The sequence below is a fragment of the Engystomops pustulosus genome, chromosome 4 (genome assembly GCF_040894005.1).
Source record: "Engystomops pustulosus chromosome 4, aEngPut4.maternal, whole genome shotgun sequence".
Lineage (NCBI taxonomy): Eukaryota > Metazoa > Chordata > Amphibia > Anura > Leptodactylidae > Engystomops > Engystomops pustulosus.
Genome location: NC_092414.1, coordinates 37964205 through 37990322, shown reverse-complemented (window position 1 = coordinate 37990322; position 26118 = coordinate 37964205). Strand labels below are relative to the sequence as shown.

General features: G+C 35.8%; 3 protein-coding genes across 3 annotated transcripts; all 3 read left to right on the top strand.

Moving 5' to 3' along the window:
* Window positions 1-4663: 4663 nt before the first annotated feature.
* LOC140128438 (protocadherin gamma-B1-like) lies at window positions 4664-7126 on the top strand. The gene has a single exon (XM_072150144.1). It carries the CDS (start codon window positions 4664-4666, stop codon window positions 7124-7126), a length of 2463 nt encoding a protein of 820 aa, XP_072006245.1.
* A 6287-nt stretch (window positions 7127-13413) lies between these two features.
* LOC140128437 (protocadherin gamma-B1-like) lies at window positions 13414-15840 on the top strand. Its single transcript, XM_072150143.1, has one exon. It carries the CDS (start codon window positions 13414-13416, stop codon window positions 15838-15840), a length of 2427 nt encoding a protein of 808 aa, XP_072006244.1.
* A 2987-nt stretch (window positions 15841-18827) lies between these two features.
* LOC140126354 (protocadherin gamma-B1-like) lies at window positions 18828-25290 on the top strand. Its single transcript, XM_072145728.1, has 2 exons — window positions 18828-21588; window positions 24948-25290. The coding sequence occupies exons 1-2, from the start codon at window positions 19174-19176 to the stop codon at window positions 24951-24953; spliced, it is 2421 nt and encodes an 806-aa protein (XP_072001829.1). The 5' UTR covers window positions 18828-19173; the 3' UTR covers window positions 24954-25290.
* Window positions 25291-26118: the final 828 nt, after the last annotated feature.

Sequence of the window (26118 nt, the reverse complement as noted above, 5' to 3'; positions counted from 1 at the left end):
CCGATTGATCCCAGATTTATGACACAGTTCAGCAATGGGACATTACCTCTGCCATATTCCTATGATGTTTGTGTAACTCTGGACCCAAGTGAGCGGGAATTTGCTTTCCTTAAACCTCTGCACAATGTTCCTGTGGATAGTCTAATAGATGCCGATGACTCAGGGATTGGAAGTGAGGCTGTTCAAAGCTCTTTACTTGCTGAAAGTCTCCCACCACAGGTATGTATTCATATGTTAAGAAATATGCTACTCTAAAATTTTTATTAAATTAATTGAATAATCTCTTTTTATGAATTCATGCCAGATATTTAAACATATTCACATTTTTTGTCCTTTCTTATTTACTGATTATATATTTTTTATTTTGTTTTGGGGGCGGTCATTGACTTGGGTGTCATGAACCATAGGAGGCAATAGTTAATCTATCAATGCAATATCTCCAATAAGTCTATAAGTCTATTGGAACATTTTCCTGACTTGCTGTGTTGTGTTGCGTGGTATGTCTTTGGCCATTTGTCGCTTAGTTTTCAGCATTAAGGAGTATAACCAATAACAATAAATAACATGTACATTACAAAAAAAATTAGAAAACTTTATTAACATAACATAACATAAATCATTTTTACTAACAATGCTATTGTCTGATTAAACTTTTCTATAGTTATTATACTTTCCTAAGGTCCAGCAGCAGAGACGACAAGCATTCTGTGATTATTTGCGCCAAAAATAACTTAATGCTTTCTACCACATTTATCAATCATGTAAGAGTGTTTTTAAAAATAAAAATAAAATGACCCCTGGTGCTACAAAATCAGCAAGGCCTGGAAAAGGCCTTCACGGGAAAAGACCTGTCAAAAATGTGAAATATGAAAAATGTTTCAAAATATAAAAAAGTAAAACTAGAGCGTGTAATACGACAAACTTTTTGCAAGATACACTTTCATAAATCTGACGCAGACTCTCTTTAAATTCACACATTCTGACTCAGTCACTTTGTATAAACCTGTTCCTTTGTGTGTACTCTGCCAATTGATGTACTAATAAACCCCATATCTTATCTGTGCTTATGGAAAAGTTAAAAGCACGAGTATCTAAAAAATAAACTAAAAAAATTATATTTATTTTTATTTTTGGAATGGCTATTTTATATCTCTGTATGGACATTTATGTACTATATTTTTTGGACTATAAGATGTTCCTTACTGTAAGACGTAGCTCAGATTTGATCATCATAAAAAAGGAAAAACTTTTTGAAACCAAATAAAAATTCCCTGGTGGTCACACACTGAAGCAAAGCCATGCTAAATTTGCATACAATCTGCTACATCCATCATCTCTCTCAAACACAATGCTACTACATCCATCCTCTATTCCACACACAGCCCTGCTACATCCACACACACACATCTCTTATTCATTCATAGTTCCAGACTCATTGCATAAAACTCCTATCATTTGATTTCATCCCAACCAGCAGTATAGAAGGGTTCAAAGACATACTGTGATGAAGCATGTGATGATACACAAGCTTCTGAAAGCCCTCTAGGTTCTTGTCCTCCTTTACTCATGACAGTCCAGTCAAGAGAGGGAGAGGTTGCTTTGCTAACTCTAAACCCATTCTCCAGGACAGCGCTCAGGAGGGTCTGGCAGTATTGGACCCTTTGGACTTGTGGTCTATAAGAGGCAGGCACTTTTAAGCAAGGTTTTTTTCTTGCTAAAAAGTGTGTCTTATAGTCCAAAAAATGCAATAATGTTGATTTATAGTCACACATAAAAGTTGTGTTTCTTGAGTCTTAATTCACATTTGGAGTCTGGATAACAGAAAAGTACAGTCATATACAGTACAGGTCAAACATATATTGGGCCCTATTTAGCGTTATTTTATGTAAAAGTCTGGGGGATTAGCATCAGTCTGACCTTCTTTTAAGATGTATTACTGCATTGCTTTCCTTTTATGGACATCCTGTAAAAATGTAAACTGAACCATAAGGAATACATTTCTTCAATAAGAAATTACAGATAACAAAATGTCTTTGTACACGTACTTCATGTAACGGCATGTAAGAGCTGTCTTTCAGAAATATATACCGGGATTATTACTTGACACATACCTTAGACATATACTGTAATTGTAGTTTCAGCAGAGCTCAAATGATTTGGTCAAAAAAAGAACATAGTTCACAGATATTTTTGGCCATAATTTCATGCACAGATAAAATAAATGTTTATTAAAACTATGATTATATTTTGTATGTTCGTTGAAGATACTTTAGTAGGGTTCTTTGTATGGACAACCCATTGATTTAAAAAAGTAGTATTTATTTTTCTCTATCACTGTGGCTCGATTGCCTTGCTTGCAATCATAAATCAAAATTGCATCTCCATTTTGTTTTAACCCACGTGAAACATGCAAAGGGTTAACAAACTTCGTACAGTTACGTAAGTATGATGATGGGACTAGTTTCTATAATGGGATAATTCATAGGGTTTTACTATTATTTAGGCATCTCAAAGTCCCTTGAAACCCGAGCAGGTCCTTTAAAACCTGAGTCTAGGCGATTCTCATGAAAAAGTGAAATATAGCACCTGGAGTTCTTCAAAAATGAGAGGATGCATAAAATACATGCCAACATAAAGAAGACATTCTACAAATTTTAGTTATCGAATTATTTAGGTTGCAGGACTTTGGGTAAAAGGAATCTTTTCAGAATTTTTGCTAAATTTCCAACTTCGCAAGGCATGTCACCCAAAGTTTTCAACTACCATGAAGTACAAAGTGTCATTAGAAAACAATCTCAAAACACTTGGTTATGTTAAACCATTCCACAATTTTAACCAAATAAATTCACACTAGTCCGATCTGAAAAAATGGGTTGTGACAGGAAGGTACAAAATAGCCAAGTCTTAAAGGGGGTCAATAAAGATACAGGGGCACATTTACTTACAAGGTCACTCGAGTTCACTGAAAGTGCATTCTCGGTATATAATGCTGCGTGTGGCGATTCACCAAGATTGTGCGCCACAAATCATGAGCTCACCATCTTTTTTGTGGTGCACTATTAACTATTAAATAGTGTGCAACACAATTTTCAAAGTTAAATATGGTGTTCGGTCCGAATCAGTTGGACTGTCCCATGGCACGCCCCCTAATTTGTGTCGCATGGAGGTCAACACAGCTGTTCCACAAAAGGGTCACGTGCGTCACAATCGCAGTGTAGAAACTTCTTAAATACCTGCGCAAGCCGTTTTAGCCATAAAGAACGTGCACAGTCCGACAAAAGTGTTGCGCGCCACCCTTAGTAAATGTGTCCCACAGTTTTTATATAGTGACAAAATGGCTTGGCTCTTTAAATTTTCAGTTTCAGAGTTTCATGTTGAGTTATAAAAATGTTGCTGTAAAATATTCCACTTTTTCCATAAATGTCTCAAATGATAAAAAAAAAAAATTATGTGCACATTTAACTGCTTCATCTTTTCCTTTCTGGAGTGAGGGCTCTCTGTTGTCTTTATATTAGCGGTGCATAAAAGTTAACCCTTAATGTCAGATGACAACGGCATATAATGTCAGTATGGTTAAAAAAAGACATAGATCCACAAAGTGCTACCAAGGAAGGAAAGGGGAAGGGATGTAAGGGAACCCAATTCTATATTATAACATAACCATCATTGTTATTTTGCTGTAAAAAGGCATCTGAACCCTTCTCTCCTCTGTCCCCCCTGTGACCAGGACCTCAGGCAGGCTATTCTAAAGTATACTACTGATTAAAGAAATTCTGACTTTTAAGCTTTATTTCAGACTTTACTGTTTGAGAAGGTAAATCCAAAGTTTAGTTAAAATATTACCTTTTTCAGAATGGAAACATTTGCAAATTAAAAATGTTGAGTAAAACCTTGAATCAAAGACTTAGAACAATAAAACATGATCTTTATGAGTGATCCTTTTGCTGGTCAACTTTCTTTCAGTATAAAATTATAATTGATATAGATTACTTTTACAATACAATTAGATGAGATATGTTTCATTTCTAATATCATGTAGATTCAGGAGAAAAGATTTCATGAGTACCAACAAACTACATTTACCTGAGTAGGCAAAAAGAACTTCAAACATTCAAAACTTTTTCCGACATTTATTAAAGAATTTGCAAACTAAAAGTATAAGATTTACATCTCAAGTTAAGTTTAGACATGCAATACATGGGGTTTCAATGTATTATTTTCTTGTGGTTTAAATTTATAAACAGTATTCTGTATTTCACATAAATTATAACTTTTGGAATCTTTCTACAAATAGTAATTCATAAATATCTAAAAATATGTTACATTTTTAATTATATCATAGAACTCAGTCATCTGAGGCTAGGTTTTTTTAAAAGATTTAATGCAATAAAAATAGTTGGCTGCAAATAGTTTTCATTCTAAGTCAGTGATGCTGCAGTTCCCCATATCGGCCTCAGAGCGCCGCTGTTTACCTATAAGGAAAATATTCTGCAAATCCAGAATCACCTCCATGATGCAGACAGTGTTCAACTGCAAGAAGAAATACACAGCATTTCACACTAGGATGTGCCGGGTATAGGACTCATACACAAGAGGGATTATTTTCCTGTGGATTCTACATATAACAAGGGATTTTACCATTATATTTCTGGTGAGAAGAAGGATGGCTGGATTACACCTGCAGGAAGGACAAGCAATGCAAGGACTCAGATGGCAAGTAATATTTCCCTTCTTATTCTCCTGGCTGTGTCATTCAGTCTCTGGGCACATCCATTATTCCATTAATGAGGAATTAAGGAAAGGATCTATTGTGGGGAATATAGCAAAGGATCTACAATTAGATGTTAAGGATCTCAACAGAAGGAAACTACGTGTTGTGTCTAAAACCTATGAAAAATATCTTAATATAAATCTGGATAATGGAAACCTGTACATTGCTGATAGGATAGACAGGGAGACATTGTGTAGAGCTGCAGCTGACTGTGTCCTTACATTTGATGCTGTGGTGGAAAATCCTATAAATATTTTCAATATAAAGATTGATATTCAGGATATAAATGATAATCCTCCTAAATTTCATCATAACACGTTAACATTAGACATGAGTGAATCCACCTCCCCAGGAGAAACATTTGCACTACAAAATGCAGAAGATGTGGATGTTGGTGTTAATTCTGTGATAAGCTACAGACTCAGTACAAACCAGTATTTTACTCTTGGAGAGAAGGTCAGCACTGATGGCAGTGTATTTCCAGAGCTGATACTAGAGAAACCTCTAGACCGAGAGACACAAGACAAGCATGAGCTCATCCTAACAGCTTCTGATGGTGGGAATCCTGTACAGACAGGCACTGCCCTAATAAATATCATTGTCACTGACTTCAATGATAATTCTCCAGTATTTACACAGGATGTATATAAAGTAAGTGTTAGGGAGAATATACCGGTGAATTCTACAATTCTGCAGGTCAGTGCAAGTGATGAAGATGAGGGTGTCAATGCAGACATCACATATTCAATTAAAAGTACAAAAGACATAATATATGAAGGTTTTTCTATAAATCCCAGTAATGGTCAAATCAAAGTAAAGGGACACTTAGATTATGAAGATAGTAAAAATTATGAAATTTCTGTCAAAGCTCAAGATGGAGGAGGAAGAGCAGCTCATGCTAAGATTCTTATAGAAATTATAGATGAAAATGACAATGCTCCTGAAATATCTATAACCTCATCATCAGATCTTATTCCTGAGGATTCTGCCCCTGGGACTCTGGTCGCTCTTATTCAAGTTAATGATCCAGACTCAGGAGAAAATGGTGAGGTCCAATGTACAATAATAGGTGATTTACCATTTGAATTAATTTCATCAAGTAGTAATTTTTATAAAATAGTTACAAAACAAAGTCTAGATAGAGAAATCATATCATCCTACAACATCACAATACAAGCCTCTGATAAAGGTTCTCCTGAAATGACTTCTAGAAAAGTTATTAGACTTGTTGTATCAGATGTCAATGACAATGTTCCAGTTTTTGAAAAACTGACTTATACTGCATTTATACCAGAAAATAATCTCCCTGGGGCCTCAATATTTAATATTCAGGCAAGAGATATGGACAGTGAAGACAATGCTCAGATAACGTATTCTATAATGTCTACAAGTAAGGAAGAAGATCTCCTGTCCTCCTACATTTCCATGAATCCAGTAACTGGGGTCATCTATGCTCAGAGGTCATTTGATTATGAGAAGCAAAAAGAATTTAATGTCCAAATCATTGCCAAAGACAATGGATCTCCATCACTAAGTGGCAGTACTACACTGAGGATTTCTGTTGTTGACCAGAATGATAATTCACCAGTCATTCTCTACCCATCTCCAGAGGCTGATAGCTCAACATTTGAGATGGTTCCCTGGACCTCTGAACCAGGCTCTTTAGTATCTAAAGTGGTGGCAGTGGATGCTGACTCTGGACACAATGCCTGGTTGTCTTACTTTTTACAATCTCCAGAACCAACACTCTTCACCATTGACCAGCATACAGGGGAGATCAGGACATCTCGTGTATTTCAAGAAAAAGACATCATGAAACATGGAATTGTGGTTCTAGTGAGAGACAATGGGAATCCATCCCGCTCAGCTTCAGTCACTATAAACATGGTGATCGCTGGTCATTTTCATCAGGTCCTTCCTGAGCTCAGTAACCAGTCTATAAAAGAAGAATCCCAGTCCAACCTACAATTCTACTTGGTAATCGCCTTGGCATTGATTTCCTTCCTCTTCATAGTGACTGTGATAATTGCTGTTGTCTCCAAGTACAAAGAGTCCAAATCTTCGGCTTCATTTGGCTCCATGAGTACAAGTCTATATCCACCAGTTGATCCCAGATTTATGTCACAGTTCAGCAATGGGGCATTACCTCTGCCATATTCCTATGATGTTTGTGTAACTCTGGACCCAAGTGAGAGGGAATTTGCTTTCCTTAAACCTCAGCACAATGTTCCTGTGGAAAGTCTAATAGATGCCGATGACTCAGGGATTGGAAGTGCAGCTGTTCAAAGCTCTTTACTTGCTGACAGTCTCCCACCACAGGTATGTATTCATATGTTAAGAAATATGCTACTCTAACATTTTTAATTAATTGGATAACCTCTTTTTATGAATACATGCCAGATATTTAAACATATTCAAATTTGTTGTCCTTTCTTATTTTCTGACTGTATATTTTTTATTTTGATTACTGGGGGCGGTCACTTTTATGCATTACATTTTATAGCTTTCAATATTAGAGCAGTGTCATGGATCATAGGAGGCAATAGTTAATCTATCAATGCAATATATCCAATAAGTCTATAAGTCTATTGGAACATTTTCCTGACTTGCTGTGTTGTGGTGCGTGGTATGTCTTTGGCCATTTGTCGCTTAGTTTTCAGCATTAAGGAGTATAACCAATAACAAAAAATAACATATATATAACAAAAAAATTAGAAAATTTTATTAACATAAAACATTTTTACTAACAATGCTATTGTCTGATGCAACTTTTCTATAGTTTTAATTATACTTTCCCAAGGTACAGCAGCGGAGGCGACAAGCATTCTGTGATAATTTGTACCAAAAATAACTTAATGCCTTAATAATTTATCAATCATGAAAGAGTGTTTTTAAAAATAAAAATTAAATGACTCCTATTGCTACAAAATCAGCAAGGCCTGAGAAAGGCCTTCACAGGAAAAGACCTGTCGAAAAATGCCAATGTGAAATATGATAAATGTTTCAAAATATGAAAAAGTAAAACTAGAACTTGTAATACCACTAACTTTTTGCAAGAGACACTTTCATAAATCTGACGCAGACTCTCTTTAAATTTACACATTCTGAATAATTCACTTTGTATAAACCTGTTCCTTTGTGTGTACTCTGCCAAATGATGTTCCTAATAAACCCCATATCTTAACCGTGCTTATGGAAAAGTTAGAAAGCACGAGTATCTAAAAAATAAACTATGAAAATTATATTTATTTTTATTTTTAAAATGGCTAATTTATAAATGGACTTACCGTATATACTCGTGTATAAGCCGAGTTTTTCAGCACAAAAAATGTGCTGAAAAACGTCACCTCGGCTTATACACGAGTCTATTATAAAAAAAAATTACCCAGTTAAAAAAAATAAACTTAAATACTCACTCACCGACGTCAGCACGGCTCCCCGATGTCGGCGCGGCTCCCCGATGTCCCCGATGTCAGCGCGTCCTGTCTTCTTTCTTCTCCGCGGCTCCTCTTCTCTCTTCTTTCTTCCGGCATTGACGCAGCGGCCGCGTCATAGTATGCGCCTGCTAGAAGAAAAGATGGCCGCGTCCATGCTGGAAGAATGAAGAGGAGCCGCGGAGAAGAAAGAAGACGGGACACGCTGACATCGAGGACATCGGTAAGCCGCGCCGACATCGGGAAGCCGCGCTGACATCGGAGGGTTAGTATTTAAGTTTATTTTTTTAAGGTCCGTGGGGGCAGGCTGCTGTATAATACTAGGGGCTGCTGTATACTACTAGGGGCTGCTGTATACTACTAAGGGCTGCTGTATACTACTAGGGGCTGCTGTATACTACTAGGGGCTTTATGTATACTACAAGGGGCTGCTGTATACTACTAGGGGCTGCTGTATACTACTAAGGGCTGCTGTATACTACTAGGGGCTGCTTTATACTACTAGGGGCTTTATGTATACTACAAGGGGCTGCTGTATAATACTAGGGGCTGCTGTATACTACTAGGGGCTTCTGTATACTACTAGGGGCTGCTGTATACTACTAAGGGCTGCTGTATACTACTAGGGGCTTGCTGTATACTACTAGGGGCTTGCTGATACTACTAGGGGCTGCTGTATACTACTAGGGGCTTGCTGTATACCACTAGGGGCTTGCTGTATACCACTAGGGGCTTGCTGTATACTACTAGGGGCTGCTGTATACTACTAGGGGCTGCTGTATACTACTAGGGGCTTGCTGTATACTACTAGGGGCTGCTGTATACTACTAGGGGCTGCTGTATACTACTATGGGCTGCCGTATACTACTGGTGGCTGATGTATAGTACTAGGGGCTTGATGTATACTACTAGGGGCTTGATGTATACTACTAGGGGCTTGCTGTATACTACTGAGGGCTGGCAGGCTGTATACTACTGAGGGCTGGCAGGCTGTATACTACTGGGGGCTGGCAGGCTGTATACTATTGGGGGGGGTTGACCAATGCATTTCCCACCCTCGGCTTATACTCGAGTCAGTAGTTTTTCCCAGTTTTTGTTGGTAAAATTAGGGGCTTATACTCGGGTTGGCTTATACTCGAGTATAAACGGTATCTCTGTATGGACATTTATGTACTTTATTTTTTGGACTATAAGATGTTCCTTACTGTAAGACATAGCTCAGATTTGATCATCAAAAAAAAGGAAACATTTTTTTGAAACCAAATAAAAATTCATTGGTGGTCACACGCTAAAGCAAAGCCATGCTAAATTTGCATATATATGATACATCCATCATCTCTCTCAAATACAATGCTACTACATCTATTATCTACACTACATGCAGTGGTGCTACATCCCTCCTCTCACACACAGCTCAGCTACATCCACGCACACGCGCACATCTCTTATTTATTCACAGTCTCATTGCATAAAACTCCTATTGTTTGGTTTCATCCCAACCAGCAGTATAGAAGGGTTCAAAGACCTATAGTGAAGAAGCATGTAATCAGCCACAAACTTCTGAAAGCCCTCTAGGTTCTTGTCCTCCTTTACTCATGACAGTCCAGCCAAGAGAGGGAGAGGTCGCTTTGCTAACTCTTCACCCATTCTCCAGGACAGCGTTCAGGAGGGTCTGGCAGTATTGGATCCTTCTGACCAACAGTCTATAAGAGGCAGGCACTTTTAAACAAGGTTTTTTTCTTGCTAAAAAGTGTGTCTTATAGTCAAAAAAAATACTATAAATGTTGATTTATAGTCACACATTAAAGCTGTGTCTCGTGTCTTAATTGACATTTGGGGTCTGGATAACAGACAAGTATTGGCATATATAGTACAGTACAGGTCAAACATATATTGGGCCCTATTTAGTGTTTTTATGTAAAAGTGAGGGTGCGACTTAGGTGCAATTTTTTACATTTTCATGAGAATCACCTATACTCGCATTTTCAAGGACCTGCTTGGGTTTCAAGTGATTTTGAGATGCCTAAATAATAGTTAAACTTTATGAATTATACCATTATAGACAATAAACCCCTCATCATACTTAAAACAACTTTTACAAAGTTTGTTAACCCTTTATATGTTACACATGGGTTAAAACAAAATGGAGATGCAAGTTTCATTTATGAAGCAAGGCAATCCAGCCATAGTGATCGAGAAAAGAAAATACTACTTATTTGAATCAATGGGATGTCCATACAAAGAACCCTACTAAAGTATCTTCAACAAACATACAAAATGCAATAAACATTTATTTTATCTGTGCATGAAATTATGGCCAAAAACACCCATAAAAATAAAGCAATGCAGTAATACATCTTAAAAGAAAGTCAGACTGATGCTAATCTTAGCATCAGTCTGACTTTCTTTTAAGATGCATTACTGCATTGCTTTATTTTTATGGGCATCCTGTAAAAATGTAAACTGAACTATAAGGAATACATTTCTTCAATAAGAAATTACAGATATCAAAATGTCTTTGTACACGTACTTTATATAACGGCATGTAAGAGCTGTCTATCAGAAATATATACCGGGATTATTACTTGACATATACCTTAGCCATATACTGTAATTGTAGTTTCAGCAGAGATCAAATGATTTGGTCAAAAAATGAACATAGTTCACAGATATAGTGTTTTGGGCCATAATTTCATGCACAGATAAAATAAATGTTTATTGCATTTTGTATGTTTGTTGAAGATACTTTAGTAGGGTTCTTTGTATGGACATCCCATTGATTCAAATAAGTAGTATTTTTTTTCTCGATCACTATGGCTGGATTGCCTTGCTTGTAGTCATAAATCAAACTTGCATCTCCATTTTGTTTTAACCCATGTGTAACATATAAAGGGTTAACAAACTTTGTAAAAGTTGTTTTAAGTATGATGAGGGGTTTAGTGTCTATAATGGTATAATTCATAAAGTTTAACTATTATTTAGGCATCTCAAAATCACTTGAAACCCAAGCAGGTCCTTGAAAATGCGAGTATAGGTGATTCTCATGAAAATGTAAAAAATTGCACCTAAGTTTTAAGCCTCTTAACACGCTTCAAAAATGAGGGGATGCATAAAATACATGCCAACATGAAGAAGACATTTTACAAATTTTAGTAGTACGACGTTTAGGTTGTATGACATTTGGGAAAAGGAAACTTTTCAGAATTTTTGCCAAATTTCCAACTTCGAAAGGCACAGCACACAAATTTTTCAGCAAACATGAAGTACAATGTGTCATGAGAAAACAATCTCAAAAACACTGATATGTTAAACCATTCCCCAGTTTTAACCACATAAATTCACACAAGTCCGATCTGAAAAAATGGGTTGTGCCAGGAAGCTACAAAATGGCCAAGTCTTAAAGGAGTTGATAAAAATACAGGGGCATATTTACTTACAAGGTCACTCGAGTTCATTGAAAGTGCATTCTTGGTCTATAATGCTACGTGTGGCGATTCACCAAGATTGTGCAAAACAAATCATAAATTTGTCGATTCTCTGCACAGGTGTTCACCATCTTTTTTGTGGTGCACCTTTTAAAATATAGTGTGCAACACAATTTTAAAGTTAAATACGGCACTTGGTCCAAATCAGTCGGACTGTCCCATGGCAGGCCCCCTAATTTTTGTGTCGCATGGAGGCCCACGCAGCTGCACCACAAACGGGTCGTGTGCGCCACAATCGCAGTGCAGACACTGTGCAAGCCGTTTTAGCCATGAAGAGCGTGCAAAGCCCGATAAAAGTGCAGAGTGCCACCCTTAGTAAATGTGTCCCACAGTTTTTATATAGTGACAAAATGGCTTGGCTCTTTAAATTCAGAGTTTCAGAGTTTAATTTTGAGTTATAAAAATGTTGCTGTAAAATATTCCACTTTTTCCATAAATGTTTCATATGATAAAAAAGTTATGTGCACATTTGACTGCTTCATCTTTTCCTTTCTGGAATGAGGGCTCTCTGTTGTCTTTATATTAGCGGTACATAAAAGTTAACCCTTAATGTCAGATGACAACGGCATATAATGTCAGTATGGTTAAAAAAAGACATAGATCCATGAAGAGCTACCAAGAAAGGAAAGGGGAAGGGATGTAAGGAAGCCCAATTCTATATTATAACATAACCATCATTGTTATTTTGCTGTAAAAAAGGCATCTGAACCCTTCTCTCCTCTGTCCCCCCTGTGACCAGGACCACAGGCAGGCTATTCTAAAGTATGCTACTGATTAAAGAAATTCTGACTTTTAAGCTTTATTTCAGACTTTACTGTTTGAGAAGGTAAATCCAAAGTTTAGTTAAAATATAACCATTTTCAGAACGGAACGGAGTCAAACCTTGAATCAAAGACTTGGAACAATAAAACATGATCTTTATGAGTGATCCTTTTGCTGGTCAACTTTCTTTCAATATAAAATTATAATTGATATAGATTACTTTTACTTTTACAATACAATTAGATGAGATATGTTTCATTTCTAATATCATGTAGGTTTAATGAGAAAAGATTTCATGAGTACCAACAAACTACATTTACCTGAGTAGGCATACAAAAAGAACTTCAAACATTTTTCAGACATTTATTAAAGAATTTGCAAACTAAAAGTATAAGATTTACATCTAAAGTTAAGTTTAGACATGCAATACATGGGGTTTAAATGTATTATTTTCTTGTGGTTTATATTTATAAACAGTATTCTGTATTTCACATAAATTATAACTTTTGGAATCGTTCTACAAATAGTAATGCATAAATATCTAAAAATATGTTACATTTTTAATGATATCATAGAACTCAGTTAGTGATGCTGACTCTAGTTTTCTTTAAAGATTTTATACAATAAACTTAGTTGGCTAAATCAAAAGTGATACATTTTAATAGTGAATACCATAATTAAGTTATGTCTGTAAAACTAGATATATTAGTAGAAAACAAAGTCAGTGATGCTGCAGTTCCCCATATTCGCCTCAGAGCGCCGCTGTTCACCTATAAGGAAAATATTCTGTAAATCCAGAATCACCTCCATGATGCAGACAGTGTTCAACTGCAAGAAGAAATACACAGCATTTCACACTAGGATGTGCCGGGTATAGGACTCATACACAAGAGGGATTATTTTCCTGTGGATTCTACATATAACAAGGGATTTTACCATGATATTTCTGGTGAGAAGAAGGATGGCTGGATTACACCTGCAGGAAGGACAAGCAATGCAAGGACTCAGATGGCAAGTAATATTTCCCTTCTTATTCTCCTGGCTGTGTCATTCAGTCTCTGGTCACATCCATTATTCCATTAATGAGGAATTAAGGAAAGGATCTATTGTGGGGAATATAGCAAAGGATCTACAATTAGATGTTAAGGATCTCAACAGAAGGAAACTACGTATTGTTTCTAAAACCTATGAGAAATATCTTAATATAAATCTGGATAATGGAAACCTGTACATTGCTGATAGGATAGACAGGGAGACATTGTGTGGAGCTGCAGCCGACTGTGTCCTTACATTTGATGCTGTGGTGGAAAATCCTCTAAATATTTTCAATGTAAAGATTGATATTCAGGATATAAATGATAATCCTCCTAAATTTAATCATAACATGTTAACATTAGAAATTAGTGAATCCACCTCTCCAGGAGAAAAATTTGCACTACAAAATGCAGAAGATGTGGATGTTGGTGTTAATTCTCTGATAAGCTACAGACTCAGTACAAACCAGTATTTTACTCTTGGAGAGAAGGTCAGCACTGATGGCAGTGTATTTCCAGAGCTGATACTAGAGAAACCTCTAGACCGAGAGACACAAGACAAGCATGAGCTCATCCTAACAGCTTCTGATGGTGGGAATCCTGTACAGACAGGCACTGCCCTAATAAATATCATCATCACTGACTTCAATGATAATTCTCCAGTATTTACACAGGATGTATATAAAGTAAGTGTTAGGGAGAATATACCGGTGAATTCTACTATTCTGCAGGTCAGTGCAAGTGATGAAGATGAGGGTGTCAATGCAGACATCACATATTCAATTAAAAGTACAAAAGACATAATATATGAAGGTTTTTCTATAAATCCCAGTAATGGTCAAATCAAAGTAAAGGGACACTTAGATTATGAAGTTAGTAAAAATTATGAAATTTCTGTCCAAGCTCAAGATGGAGGAGGAAGAGCAGCTCATGCTAAGATTCTTATAGAAGTAAAGGATGAAAATGACAATGCTCCTGAAATATCTATAACCTCATCGTCAGATCTTATTCCTGAGGATACTGTCCCTGGGACTATGGTGGCTCTTATTCAAGTTCATGATCCAGACTCAGGAGAAAATGGTGAGGTCCAATGTACAATAATAGGTGATTTACCATTTGAATTAATTTCATCAAGTAGTAATTTTTATAAAATAGTTACAAAACATAGTCTAGACAGAGAAATAATATCATCCTACAACATCACGATACAAGCCTCTGATAAAGGATCTCCTGAAATGACTTCTAGAAAAGTTATTAGACTTGATGTATCAGATGTCAATGACAATGCTCCAGTGTTTGAAAAACTGACTTATACTGCATTTATACCAGAAAATAATCTTCCTGGAGCTTCTATATTTAATATTCAAGCAAAAGATATGGACAGTAAAGACAATGCTAAGATAACTTATTCTATAATGTCTACAAGTAATGAAGAAGATCTCCTGTCCTCCTACATCTCCATGAATCCAGTAACTGGGGTCATCTATGCTCAGAGGTCATTTGATTATGAGAAGCAAAAAGAATTTAAGGTCCAAATCATTGCCAAAGACAATGGATCTCCATCATTAAGTGGCAGTACTACACTGAGGATTTCTGTTGTTGATCAGAATGATAATTCTCCAGTCATTCTCTACCCATCACCAGAGGCTGATAGCTCAACATTTGAGATGGTTCCTTGGACCTCTGAACCAGGCTCTTTGGTATCTAAAGTGGTGGCAGTGGACGCTGACTCTGGACACAATGCCTGGTTGTCTTACTTTTTACAATCTTCAGAGCCATCACTCTTCACCATTGACCAGCAGACAGGGGAGATCAGGACTTCTCGTGTATTTCAAGAAAAAGACATCATGAAACATGGAATTGTGGTTCTAGTGAGAGACAATGGGAATCCATCCCGCTCAGCTTCAGTCACTATAAACATGGTGATCGCTGGTTATTTTCATCAGGTCCTTCCTGAGCTTAGTAACCAGTCTATAAAAGAAGAATCCCAGTCCAACCTACAATTCTACTTGGTAATAGCCTTGGCATTGATTTCCTTCCTCTTCCTGGTGACTGTGATTATTGCAGTTGTCTCCAAGTACAAAGAGTCCAAAGCTTCTCCATTTGGATCCATGAGTACAAGTCTATATCCACCGATTGATCCCAGATTTATGACACAGTTCAGCAATGGGACATTACCTCTGCCATATTCCTATGATGTTTGTGTAACTCTGGACCCAAGTGAGAGGGAATTTGCTTTCCTTAAACCTCAACACAATGTTCCTGTGGAAAGTCTAATAGATGCTGATGACTCAGGGATTGGATGTGAAAACTTAAGGAATCCTCCATCTGCAGAAACACAGGTATATATTTAAGCCATTTCTGTGAGGGACTGTCGTTTCATTTTTTCTTTCCCCTTATGTTTACTATATCACTTCTTTGAGAGAACCATGTGTTAATGGAATGTGCCTTCAATTTTTACTACTTGATGACGCGCTGATGGTCGTTTTTTCAAATCTTTGTTTATTCTGTGATGGTAGGTTTTCTATTCTTTTTTTCTTAAGTGATTTCAGCAGTAAAATGGAAGTTAAATGGATTTTCTGGGTCCTCATTACACCTTTGCACGATCCTTTGGATGTCATACTGATGACCTACCCTGAGGATAGGTCTTCCTTCTAAAAGTTTACAATGGGTAAAACAGATCCTTTATTTGAAAAATGAATTTTTATCATAAAATATATATTTCAAAACAGTTTTGCAATTTCAATATTAATATATCATTTATTTAAATCTACCAAAGTAAGAAACGGATGTGTTTGAGCATGTGTGGGTTTCTTTATGTTCTGGAACCAAACCTTGGAAGAAAACAGAAACAAATTTTATGATTTACAAATCTTTATGCAATTTTACAATATCTAAACCAACCACTGACTATCCAAAAGCAAGAAAGAATATAGTAATTTATGTGTAACGTTTCCTCAGTATTACATCCCTAGAATTACTTTAACATTACATATGTCAGTAGCTCTACTGGGAGACAAAATGTTGTTTAATACTAATGAATTTAAAGTATCAATGTCTTAGAAACAAAAACTCTGTTAAGCTTTATTGCAACTTTGATGGTACAATCTGTGATTTTCAGGCCAGAACAAGTTATGCACGCCGACTACAGAAAGTGTCTTCTATTGCATGGTGTTGTTTTCTATTCACAAAGCTGAGAATTGTCTTTTTTACCTTTAGCAACCGTTAAAGCTCTAATTTCTTGTAGAACTTCGGCAAAATAAAGGCTTATGATTGGATTGCATAGAATACAGCTTTAAAGATCTCCCCCATTATTCTCATCTTGCAAAGACATTGTCAGATAGCCAATCACTAGTGATAACCTGATAAAATTTGCGTTCTGCCAATTTCAGCCAAACCAGAATTTTAAGATCCTGACCCAAACCCCAAACAGTAACAACCACAATTGGTGCCTGCACTGATTGCGGATGTTAACTGTTTAAATGTTGCTGGCAAACTCGCCAGCAGCATTTAAACTACTGAAGCACAATGAGCCTTTACTAACATGCTGGCAGCGCTGCACACTGCAATTTTTGGGACGGCTGGCAGTATTTGGGGGTTGCCACTGCCACCTAAATGCTGCTGGCAACTTTGTCAGCGGCGAAGATGAAGTAGAGACAAACCTGCTCAGTTTGGTATTAACCTTAACTTTGCAGTTCGGGTCCTCTCCACATTACCAATCACATCACATTTGGTTTCTACATCAGGCAATTTTGATCAATTAGGTGTGTATGATTTTCTTATCAGCATATTGTACTAGGAGACATATGCGAGATTTACAAGAGTAGAGAGAGGAAAGCAGCAAAAAGGCAGTTTTCATCTATGTAGTTGTGAATCGGTAATGAAATGACAAAGACAATTGCAGTTCATGATAAACATGTTACCAAAAGAGAACTATGGTAAAACTTCTTGATGACTATCTATCCAAAATTGTACTGAAAAGTCGTCTTCTAAGAGGTGTCAATTAGGATAGCAAGTTTGGATAATGTATGGTGGAGTGGTGATGTTGACTTGTTTGAGCTGCATCTCTTCTTGGAACTTGACAGGAGATGAAGACGGATCGGATTGTTTCAAACTATTGAATTTTGGGAGTTGTTGCAGGGTCTGCTCATTTGGGCCAGTTTCTTCTCCTTTTGAATTCTTTTGGATTTTTTTGACTTTATTATTTGGAGTTATAGTCTTATTAAAAGTTTTACTAAATTCAAAATAATTTCCATAACTCTCTGTGTAATGTAATGTAAGTGGTAAGATAAATAAAACTTATAAAAACAATTCTCAAAGCAGTTTTAAAACAGTTGTCAACTTTCAGGAAATAATTGAAATTGTTTGTGAAATGAAAAGATATACGATTTTTCAATATACTTCCTGTAGCAATCCCCCATGGTTTCCTTAGATCTCTGCTTGCTATCCTTCTATTGGAAGTCTTTTAGTTTATTTTCTGGGGATAAAAACTAGTCCCTGGTCATATGATGTCACACAGGTGCACAGCTCGTTATATCACAGTGAGTAATAAGACCTGCACCTGTGTGACATCACATGACCAGGGATCAATTTCTATTCACAGGAGGGAAACAATGAAGATCCCTGTTTAATGTTCCTGTTTAATGTTTAAAGGAGAACATTGGGAATTGATACAGAAAGAATATTAGAAAATTGTATACATTTCCAATACACAAACAATATCAATTATTTGCAGAAAGTGGACAAACCGTTTAATCTTTTTAGGTTATAAACTGTAGCCCCACCAACAAATATTCAATTGAACTATGGAAAAAGTTCCTTATGAATTATATTAGATGTTACTTTAAAGAAACATATTGTTTAAAAAAAGAAATATGCAGTGATTACATGAAACACTGATGACAACACTAGAATAACTAGGTACAGGGGTGGGGTTTTCAAAACTATATAATATGGGTGTAATAATATAGGAGCAGGAATAAGAAATATCGGCTAATTGTTTAGTTTCTTAATACCTTTTGATAAAATTATTTTGTGTAGATTATTATGCCAACTGTATTTGCTGTTACTTTTAAATTACATAGTAATGTTATATATTTCATCTGAAGCAGTTTCAGAATTTTAATGTTCATAAACACCAAGCTATACTTGATAGACTACATTAAAAAATAAGACATTGTTTAACCTGTGTGTTTGTTTTATAACACTGGTTTTATACAAGTCATAAATTTATACCAAGGGTAAAAATTTGAAATGTAATATATTGGCATAAACTGTATTTTACTTTTTTTATATTTTGGGGCTTATTTCTACATTTACAATTCTTAACATTCTAAATATAAAGTATAAATGTGAATATTTAGTGTTTTAGTAAAAGATGAGTAAAGAAAAATAAAACATTTTAGTAAAGATACATTTAAATATTATATACAAAGCTTTGAATTATATCTGTGATGCTGCAGTTCCCTATATCGGCCTCAGAGCGCCGCTGTTCACCTATAAGGAAAATATTCTGTAAATCCAGAATCACCTCCATGATGCAGACAGTGTTCAACTGCAAGAAGAAATACACAGCATTTCACACTAGGATGTGCCGGGTATAGGACTCATACACAAGAGGGATTATTTTCCTGTGGATTCTACATATAACAAGGGATTTTACCATTATATTTCTGGTGAGAAGAAGGATGGCTGGATTACACCTGCAGGAAGGACAAGCAATGCAAGGACTCAGATGGCAAGTAATATTTCCCTTCTTATTCTCCTGGCTGTGTCATTCAGTCTCAGGTCACATCCATTATTCCATTAATGAAGAATTAAGGAAAGGATCTATTGTGGGGAATATAGCAAAGGATCTACAATTAGATGTTAAAGATCTCAAAAGAAGGAAATTTCGTGTTGTGTCAAAAACATCTGAGAAATATTTTAGCATAAATCTGGATAATGGAAACCTGTACATTGCTGATAGGATAGACAGGGAGACATTGTGTGGAGCTGCAGCCGACTGTGTCCTTACATTTGATGCTGTGGTGGAAAATCCACTAAATATTTTCAGTATAAAGATTGATATTCAGGATATAAATGATAATCCTCCTACATTTCTTCAAAACACAATAACATTAGACATGAGTGAACTCACCTCCCCAGGAAGAAGATTTGTGTTACAAAATGCAGAAGATTTGGATGTTGGTGTTAATTCTGTGATCAGCTACAGACTCAGTACAAACCAGTATTTTACTCTTGGAGAGAAGGTCAGCACTGATGGCAGTGTATTTCCAGAGCTGATACTAGAGAAACCTCTAGACCGAGAGACACAAGACAAGCATGAGCTCATCCTAACAGCTTCTGATGGAGGGAATCCTGTACAGACAGGCACTGCCCTAATAAATATCATTGTCACTGACTTCAATGATAATTCTCCAGTATTTACACAGGATGTATATAAAGTAAGTGTTAGGGAGAATATACCGGTGAATTCTACTATTCTGCAGGTCAGTGCAAGTGATGAAGATGAAGGTGACAATGGGCAGATCACTTATTCAATTAAAAGTACAAAAAACATAATTTTTGCAACATTTGATATAAACCCCAATAATGGTGAAATTAAAATAAAAGGACATTTGGATTATGAAGTTAGTAAATACTATGACATTTCTGTGCAAGCCAAAGATGGAGGAGGCCTAGCTACTCATGCTAAAGTTCTAATAGAAATAACAGATGAAAATGACAATGCTCCAGAGATATCTATAACCTCATCATCAGATCTTATTCCTGAGGATTCTGCCCCTGGGACAATGGTAGCATTAATTCAAGTTCACGATCCAGATTCAGGAGAAAACGGTGAAGTACAGTGTTTAATAATAGGTGATTTGCCTTTTGAGTTAGTATCATCAGGTAGTAATTTTTATAAAGTTCTTACAAAACATAGTTTAGATAGAGAAATAATATCATCCTACAACATCACAATACAAGCCTCTGATAAAGGTTCTCCTGAAATGACTTCTAGAAAAGTTATTCAACTTGATGTATCAGATGTCAATGACAATGCTCCAGTGTTTGAGAAACTGAATTATTCTGCATTTATAGCAGAAAATAATTTACCTGGAGCTTCAATACTCAATATCCAAGCAAAAGATATGGACAGTGAAGACAATGCTAAGATAACCTATTCTATAATGTCTACAGATAGAGAAGAAGATCTCCTGTCCTCCTACATCTCCTTGAATCCAGTAACTGGGGTCATCTATGCTCAGAGGTCATTTGATTATGAAATCCAGAAAGAATTTAGAATCCAAATCATTGCCAGAGACAATGGATCTCCATCTCTGAACAGCAGCACAACACTAAGAATATGTATAGTAGACCAGAATGATAATTCCCCAGTCATTCTCTACCCATCACCAGAGGCTGATAGCTCAACATTTGAGATGGTTCCTTGGACCTTTGAACCAGGCTCTTTAGTATCTAAAGTGGTGGCAGTGGACGCTGACTCTGGACACAATGCCTGGTTGTCTTACTTTTTTCAATCTTCAGAACCATCACTCTTCACCATTGACCAGCACACAGGGGAGATCAGGACTTCTCGTGTATTTCAAGAGAAAGACATCATGAAACATGGAATTGTGGTTCTAGTGAGAGACAATGGGAATCCATCCCGCTCAGCTTCAGTCACTATAAACATGGTGATCGCTGGTCATTTTCATCAGGTCCTTCCTGAGCTCAGCAACCAGTCTATAAAAGAAGAATCTCAGTCCAATCTACAATTCTACTTGGTAATAGCCTTGGCATTGATTTCCTTCCTCTTCATGGTGACTGTGATTATTGCAGTTGTCTCCAAGTACAAAGAGTCCAAGTCTAGTTCATTTGGATCCATGAGTACAAGTCTATATCCACCGATTGATCCCAGATTTATGTCACAGTTCAGCAATGGGACATTACCTCTGCCATATTCCTATGATGTTTGTGTAACTCTGGACCCAAGTGAGAGGGAATTTGCTTTCCTTAAACCTCAACACAATGTTCCTGTGGAAAGTCTAATAGATGCTGATGACTCTGGGATGGAAAGTGAAAGTTTGAATATTACCCCTCCCTTAGATACACAGGTAGGTCTTTAATTATTTTTGTATTATATTATAGAAGTTGATGCCTGTATGGAATTATTACATAATTTTAAGCATTGAAGTCATAAATATAATTTATGTTTTCAAATGCTTTTATTAGGGTATACTCTTCAGCTGATAATGGTCCAGATTTTGCTCCAGAACTAGCACTGACTTCATTTGGAGTAAGAAGGTTGTGTTTTCATGCATGTAAAATTAAGCAATGTGTCTTTTAAAATATAGAGAAAATATAACAGCAGCACAGCCTCAATCTATCGGTGTTTGTTATCCTCCAATCTTTCATCAAAAGAGTTAGAATTTTTTATATTAAGAGATCTGCTTAGCCTATTTTAGAAATTTGGGGCATACAGGTAAAATTTGAATGTGAAAGGCCTACATGCAGCTTGTGTCAAAGTCCAAGCCAAATCCTTTGTTCATCTCCCATTAAAGTAAATCAAAGCTATTAACCTATCCCATGGACAGCCCTTTACTATGCATAGACAGGAAAATATTTTAATTAAGTATTTTGTAATTTCTGTGTTGGCGTCATCTTCTGTCTGATTTTGTCCTTATGTTTTGCTCTGATATTCTTGGTTTAAACAATGGATTGATTGATTGATTGATTGATTGATCGTATCACCTATCTCTTCTGTTGTTCTCTTACAGTTCATCAGAGCTTAAGCTGCTTTGATAGACATAGTTATTATCCTAACAGCAGAGAATCATGATTCTGACACCACATTAAAGGTCCTAGGATCCTTTGCTTAGTGCTACTTATAGATCACACCTGACCAAGCTGGCATGTTTTTTGCCTACTCATATCTGATATCTCCTGACCCTGTAGCTTGTCTTTTGATATTGGTTTGGTACTTTGCTTGCTCACTTTGTTGTGACCTGGCTCTGGCGACCATTCTTACATTTTTGTTTGTTATGTCTTGTCTTTTGCAATTTGGTGCAGTGAGGGATAGTTTTCTAGTTGTCTGCCCACTGCCTATTGTGGTCCCTGCAATATGAAGGAACAGCTAGGATCTGGATTAGTTTCCGGCCCATTGTCTCTGTATATGTCTTCCTTCAGTTTTAGACCCTGCATGACATATTTACAGCATTTTCTTTGGTGCTTATGAATTCATTTATATATTTGTCCATTTTTCATAGTAATTAATATATACATTTTAGTTAAGCTATTAATTTATTGATATATCTTTATCATTACACATTTTTTAAAATCTGATATGCTATCTTTTTACAAATATTTTAACTTAAAAGTGTCCACCTATATGATTATTGCTATCAGCGGGATTCCAGTCGATGGCAACGGTGTAGAAAAAAATCTCCACTTGTATGGTGGAAAGAAAATGTATATAGGAATTTGCTTATATAGGGTCTGTGATAAACAAGGTACAACAACAACAATTATCATGTGATATCCTATCGGATTTATTACAGTGGGCAAAGCCACCTTGGAAGGAGGCTAAAAAGAAAGTCAGCTGATCTTTATTAGCTCTGGTGATTGGCCGGGCACTATCATCTGGTGTTACTGTACAAAATGAACACCAAATGATCTACTACAACCAATTAGCAGCAGGTAAATAATCAAAATGCTTGTGTGAAAGACATTTTTCATTCCTTAAAATAGTTGATTTGTAAAAAAAAAATATATTAATCTTTACTTAAGCTCTACTTTTTATTATGGGAAAGAGGAGGAAGTATGTAGATTTAAATACAGAATTATTATTTATTATTATTAACTGTACTTTACTAAGTAGGAAAATTTGAGGGCAAGTTCTATGGGTCCTGCACTTGTATTTATCGGGATCAGGTCATTCTCCAACTTTCTTTTAAGAGGAACAATTTTCATCATAAATTTCAACATTACCAGTTAGTAATTCTAGGCATACAGTTGCTCTATGATTTATAGCATTGGAAGGTATACATTTCCTCCTGTAGATGGCCTGACTTTCTGGATAAACTATGACCAATTTTGCTTCATCATTAAAAAAATGATGAGAAGCAAAACTTTCCCAGTAACTTGGGTAACACATTTGTATATTGTGTTTTATACTTGTAGAGACTGTGTGTGGGCTCTATGGTGTAAATAAAAGGCAATAGAGGACAAGATACTTTATTGCCTATGCTGTAGTGTATATCATATATTTAGGATTAGTTGTGTTAGAATTATTTAAAGGATATCTACCACCTTGATGAAGGATTGTAAACCAGGAACACTGACATACACATGTGTGCCCCTATGGCAGAATCCAATTTTCTCTAAGTTTCTTATATCCTTGTTTCTAAGAATAAAAGGCTTTAAAAATGATGCTAATGCATTTGCATAAAATTTAAAATGCTTTAAAAAATAAACAAACAGGGAATAAGAAGCTAAACAAAGAGATGATCCTACCAGATGGGGCCCACACCAGTATGTCAGTGTGTTTGGTTCACAATCCTTGATCCTGGTGGTAGAAGTCCCTTAAATGTCTAATTTTCTAATCTTATTTTTAGATGTTATAGATTTTTAGTCTACCAGTAAGCATACTTTATACGCTTAATAGAGGTGTTCTAGTGCACCTGTTTTTAGTTCTATTGGTGTGGCCAATCATTGTGAATAGGGTAGTATGGACTATTGTCAGGAGTATCTGGTGCACCAAGAAGTGTATTTGCATTACATACATTTGTTTGTACATATGACATTTTATCCTAAATGACGGATTATTTGGAGACATGAATGTCTTAAAAAGCTGGTAAACTCCTTTTAATAGTGGATCCTCTATAAAGTAGTATGATTACATGCAAATGGCTTTTCGTCTCAGATAAATAATTTAATTATGCCTAAAAAACTATAATGAACCGCTTTGAATATAGCAAACAAATACGGTTTAGATTCAACTTCTAAGAATGATTGGTTAGAATGGGAAACATGGTCATTTGTTGCATGCAAATCGATTAATATTCCTGTCCTGACACAGCCTTGCAAACTTCACAAGGAGCAATAAAAACAAGAATTTCTGGTTGATAGAGCAGAGAGATCAGATAACAAGAAACTGCAAAATCTGGATGGAATATAAGTGGCTAGTGATTCTAGAGCTATTAAACAGAGATTTATCAGAAGCTGCATCTGGAGCCTATAGGCCAGACATCTATAGCCCAGAGACTGGAGTATGTGTAGAGGAGGAAGAAACAAAGCTGTAATTAGATTTTCCCTTTCATTTCTTTAATGTAGAGGAGGAAAATATGTAGTGAATTTTCAACGATAACTCTAACTTCATCCAAAATGTATGCCGAAATATGTAACAATTTTTCCAGAACTTTTGGACATACCCCCTAAAAGTAATGAATGAATTTGCTTTACCTCCATATTACAGGGATAACAAGTAAAAAATCAACAGATGAAAAAAGTAAACTAAAACAAGAATATCCTGTGCGCCTTTTCCAGAACTTTTGGACATACCCCCTAAAAGTAATGAATGAATTTGCTTTACCTCCATATTACAGGGATAACAAGTAAAAAATCAACAGATGAAAAAAGTAAACTAAAACAAGAATATCCTGTGCGCCTTATTTTTTTAAAATGATATACAGGAAAACCTGCACGTGACAATTTTTATAACATTATAAAACTGATGTAAAGACCTATGATATAATTCTTATGTGTAACACTTGTGGGTGTATGTATGAGCAAATAAAAATGGAATAACTTTATTTCATTACCAGAAGAAGAAGTTATCACAGTGAGATTGTGCATTAAACAATTCTGCATTATATTGTGTTATCTATGGTAATTATCATGGCAGTTACTATTCTATAAATTGTTTTCTTTTTTATATTAAAAAGAAAATTAATATTTTTAATATGTGTTAGAGATAAAATCCAAAACATATTATAGAATAATTAAGTGATCCTACAGATAGCTAAGCTAAACATTGAACTTCTTAGATATTCTCCATAGTAAGAGATCTAACCAGCTGCTATTTGTAGAATAAACATTACTCTCATTTGATTATCTTTTTTTAAAATTTTACATAAAATGTTATCTGCCACTCCTTAAACATTAAGATATTAGACTTTTATATAAATATATCTTGCACCTCCAAAATATTCCTATAACAAATCAAATTGTACTATGAATAAAATGTATTAAACGTAGTAATTGTGAAAAAACATACATAATCTTCAGGCGCAGCATAGACTGTACATGTTTCTTTCTTAGTTTCTAACAATCAATGGAGGTAGATATATAACTAAATAGAAACATCTTAAAATACCAGTACAAGAATGTTTTATTATTCAAATATTTGAACTTTTAGGTCCTATTAGGTAAAAATGTATTTAGTGATGCTGCAGTTCTCCATATCGGCCTCAGAGCGCCGCTATTCACCTATAAGGAAAATATTCTGTAAATCCAGAATCACCTCCATGATGCAGACAGTGTTGAACTGCAAGAAGAAATACACAGCATTTCACACTAGGATGTGCCGGGTATAGGACTCATACACAAGAGGGATTATTTTCCTGTGGATTCTACATATAACAAGG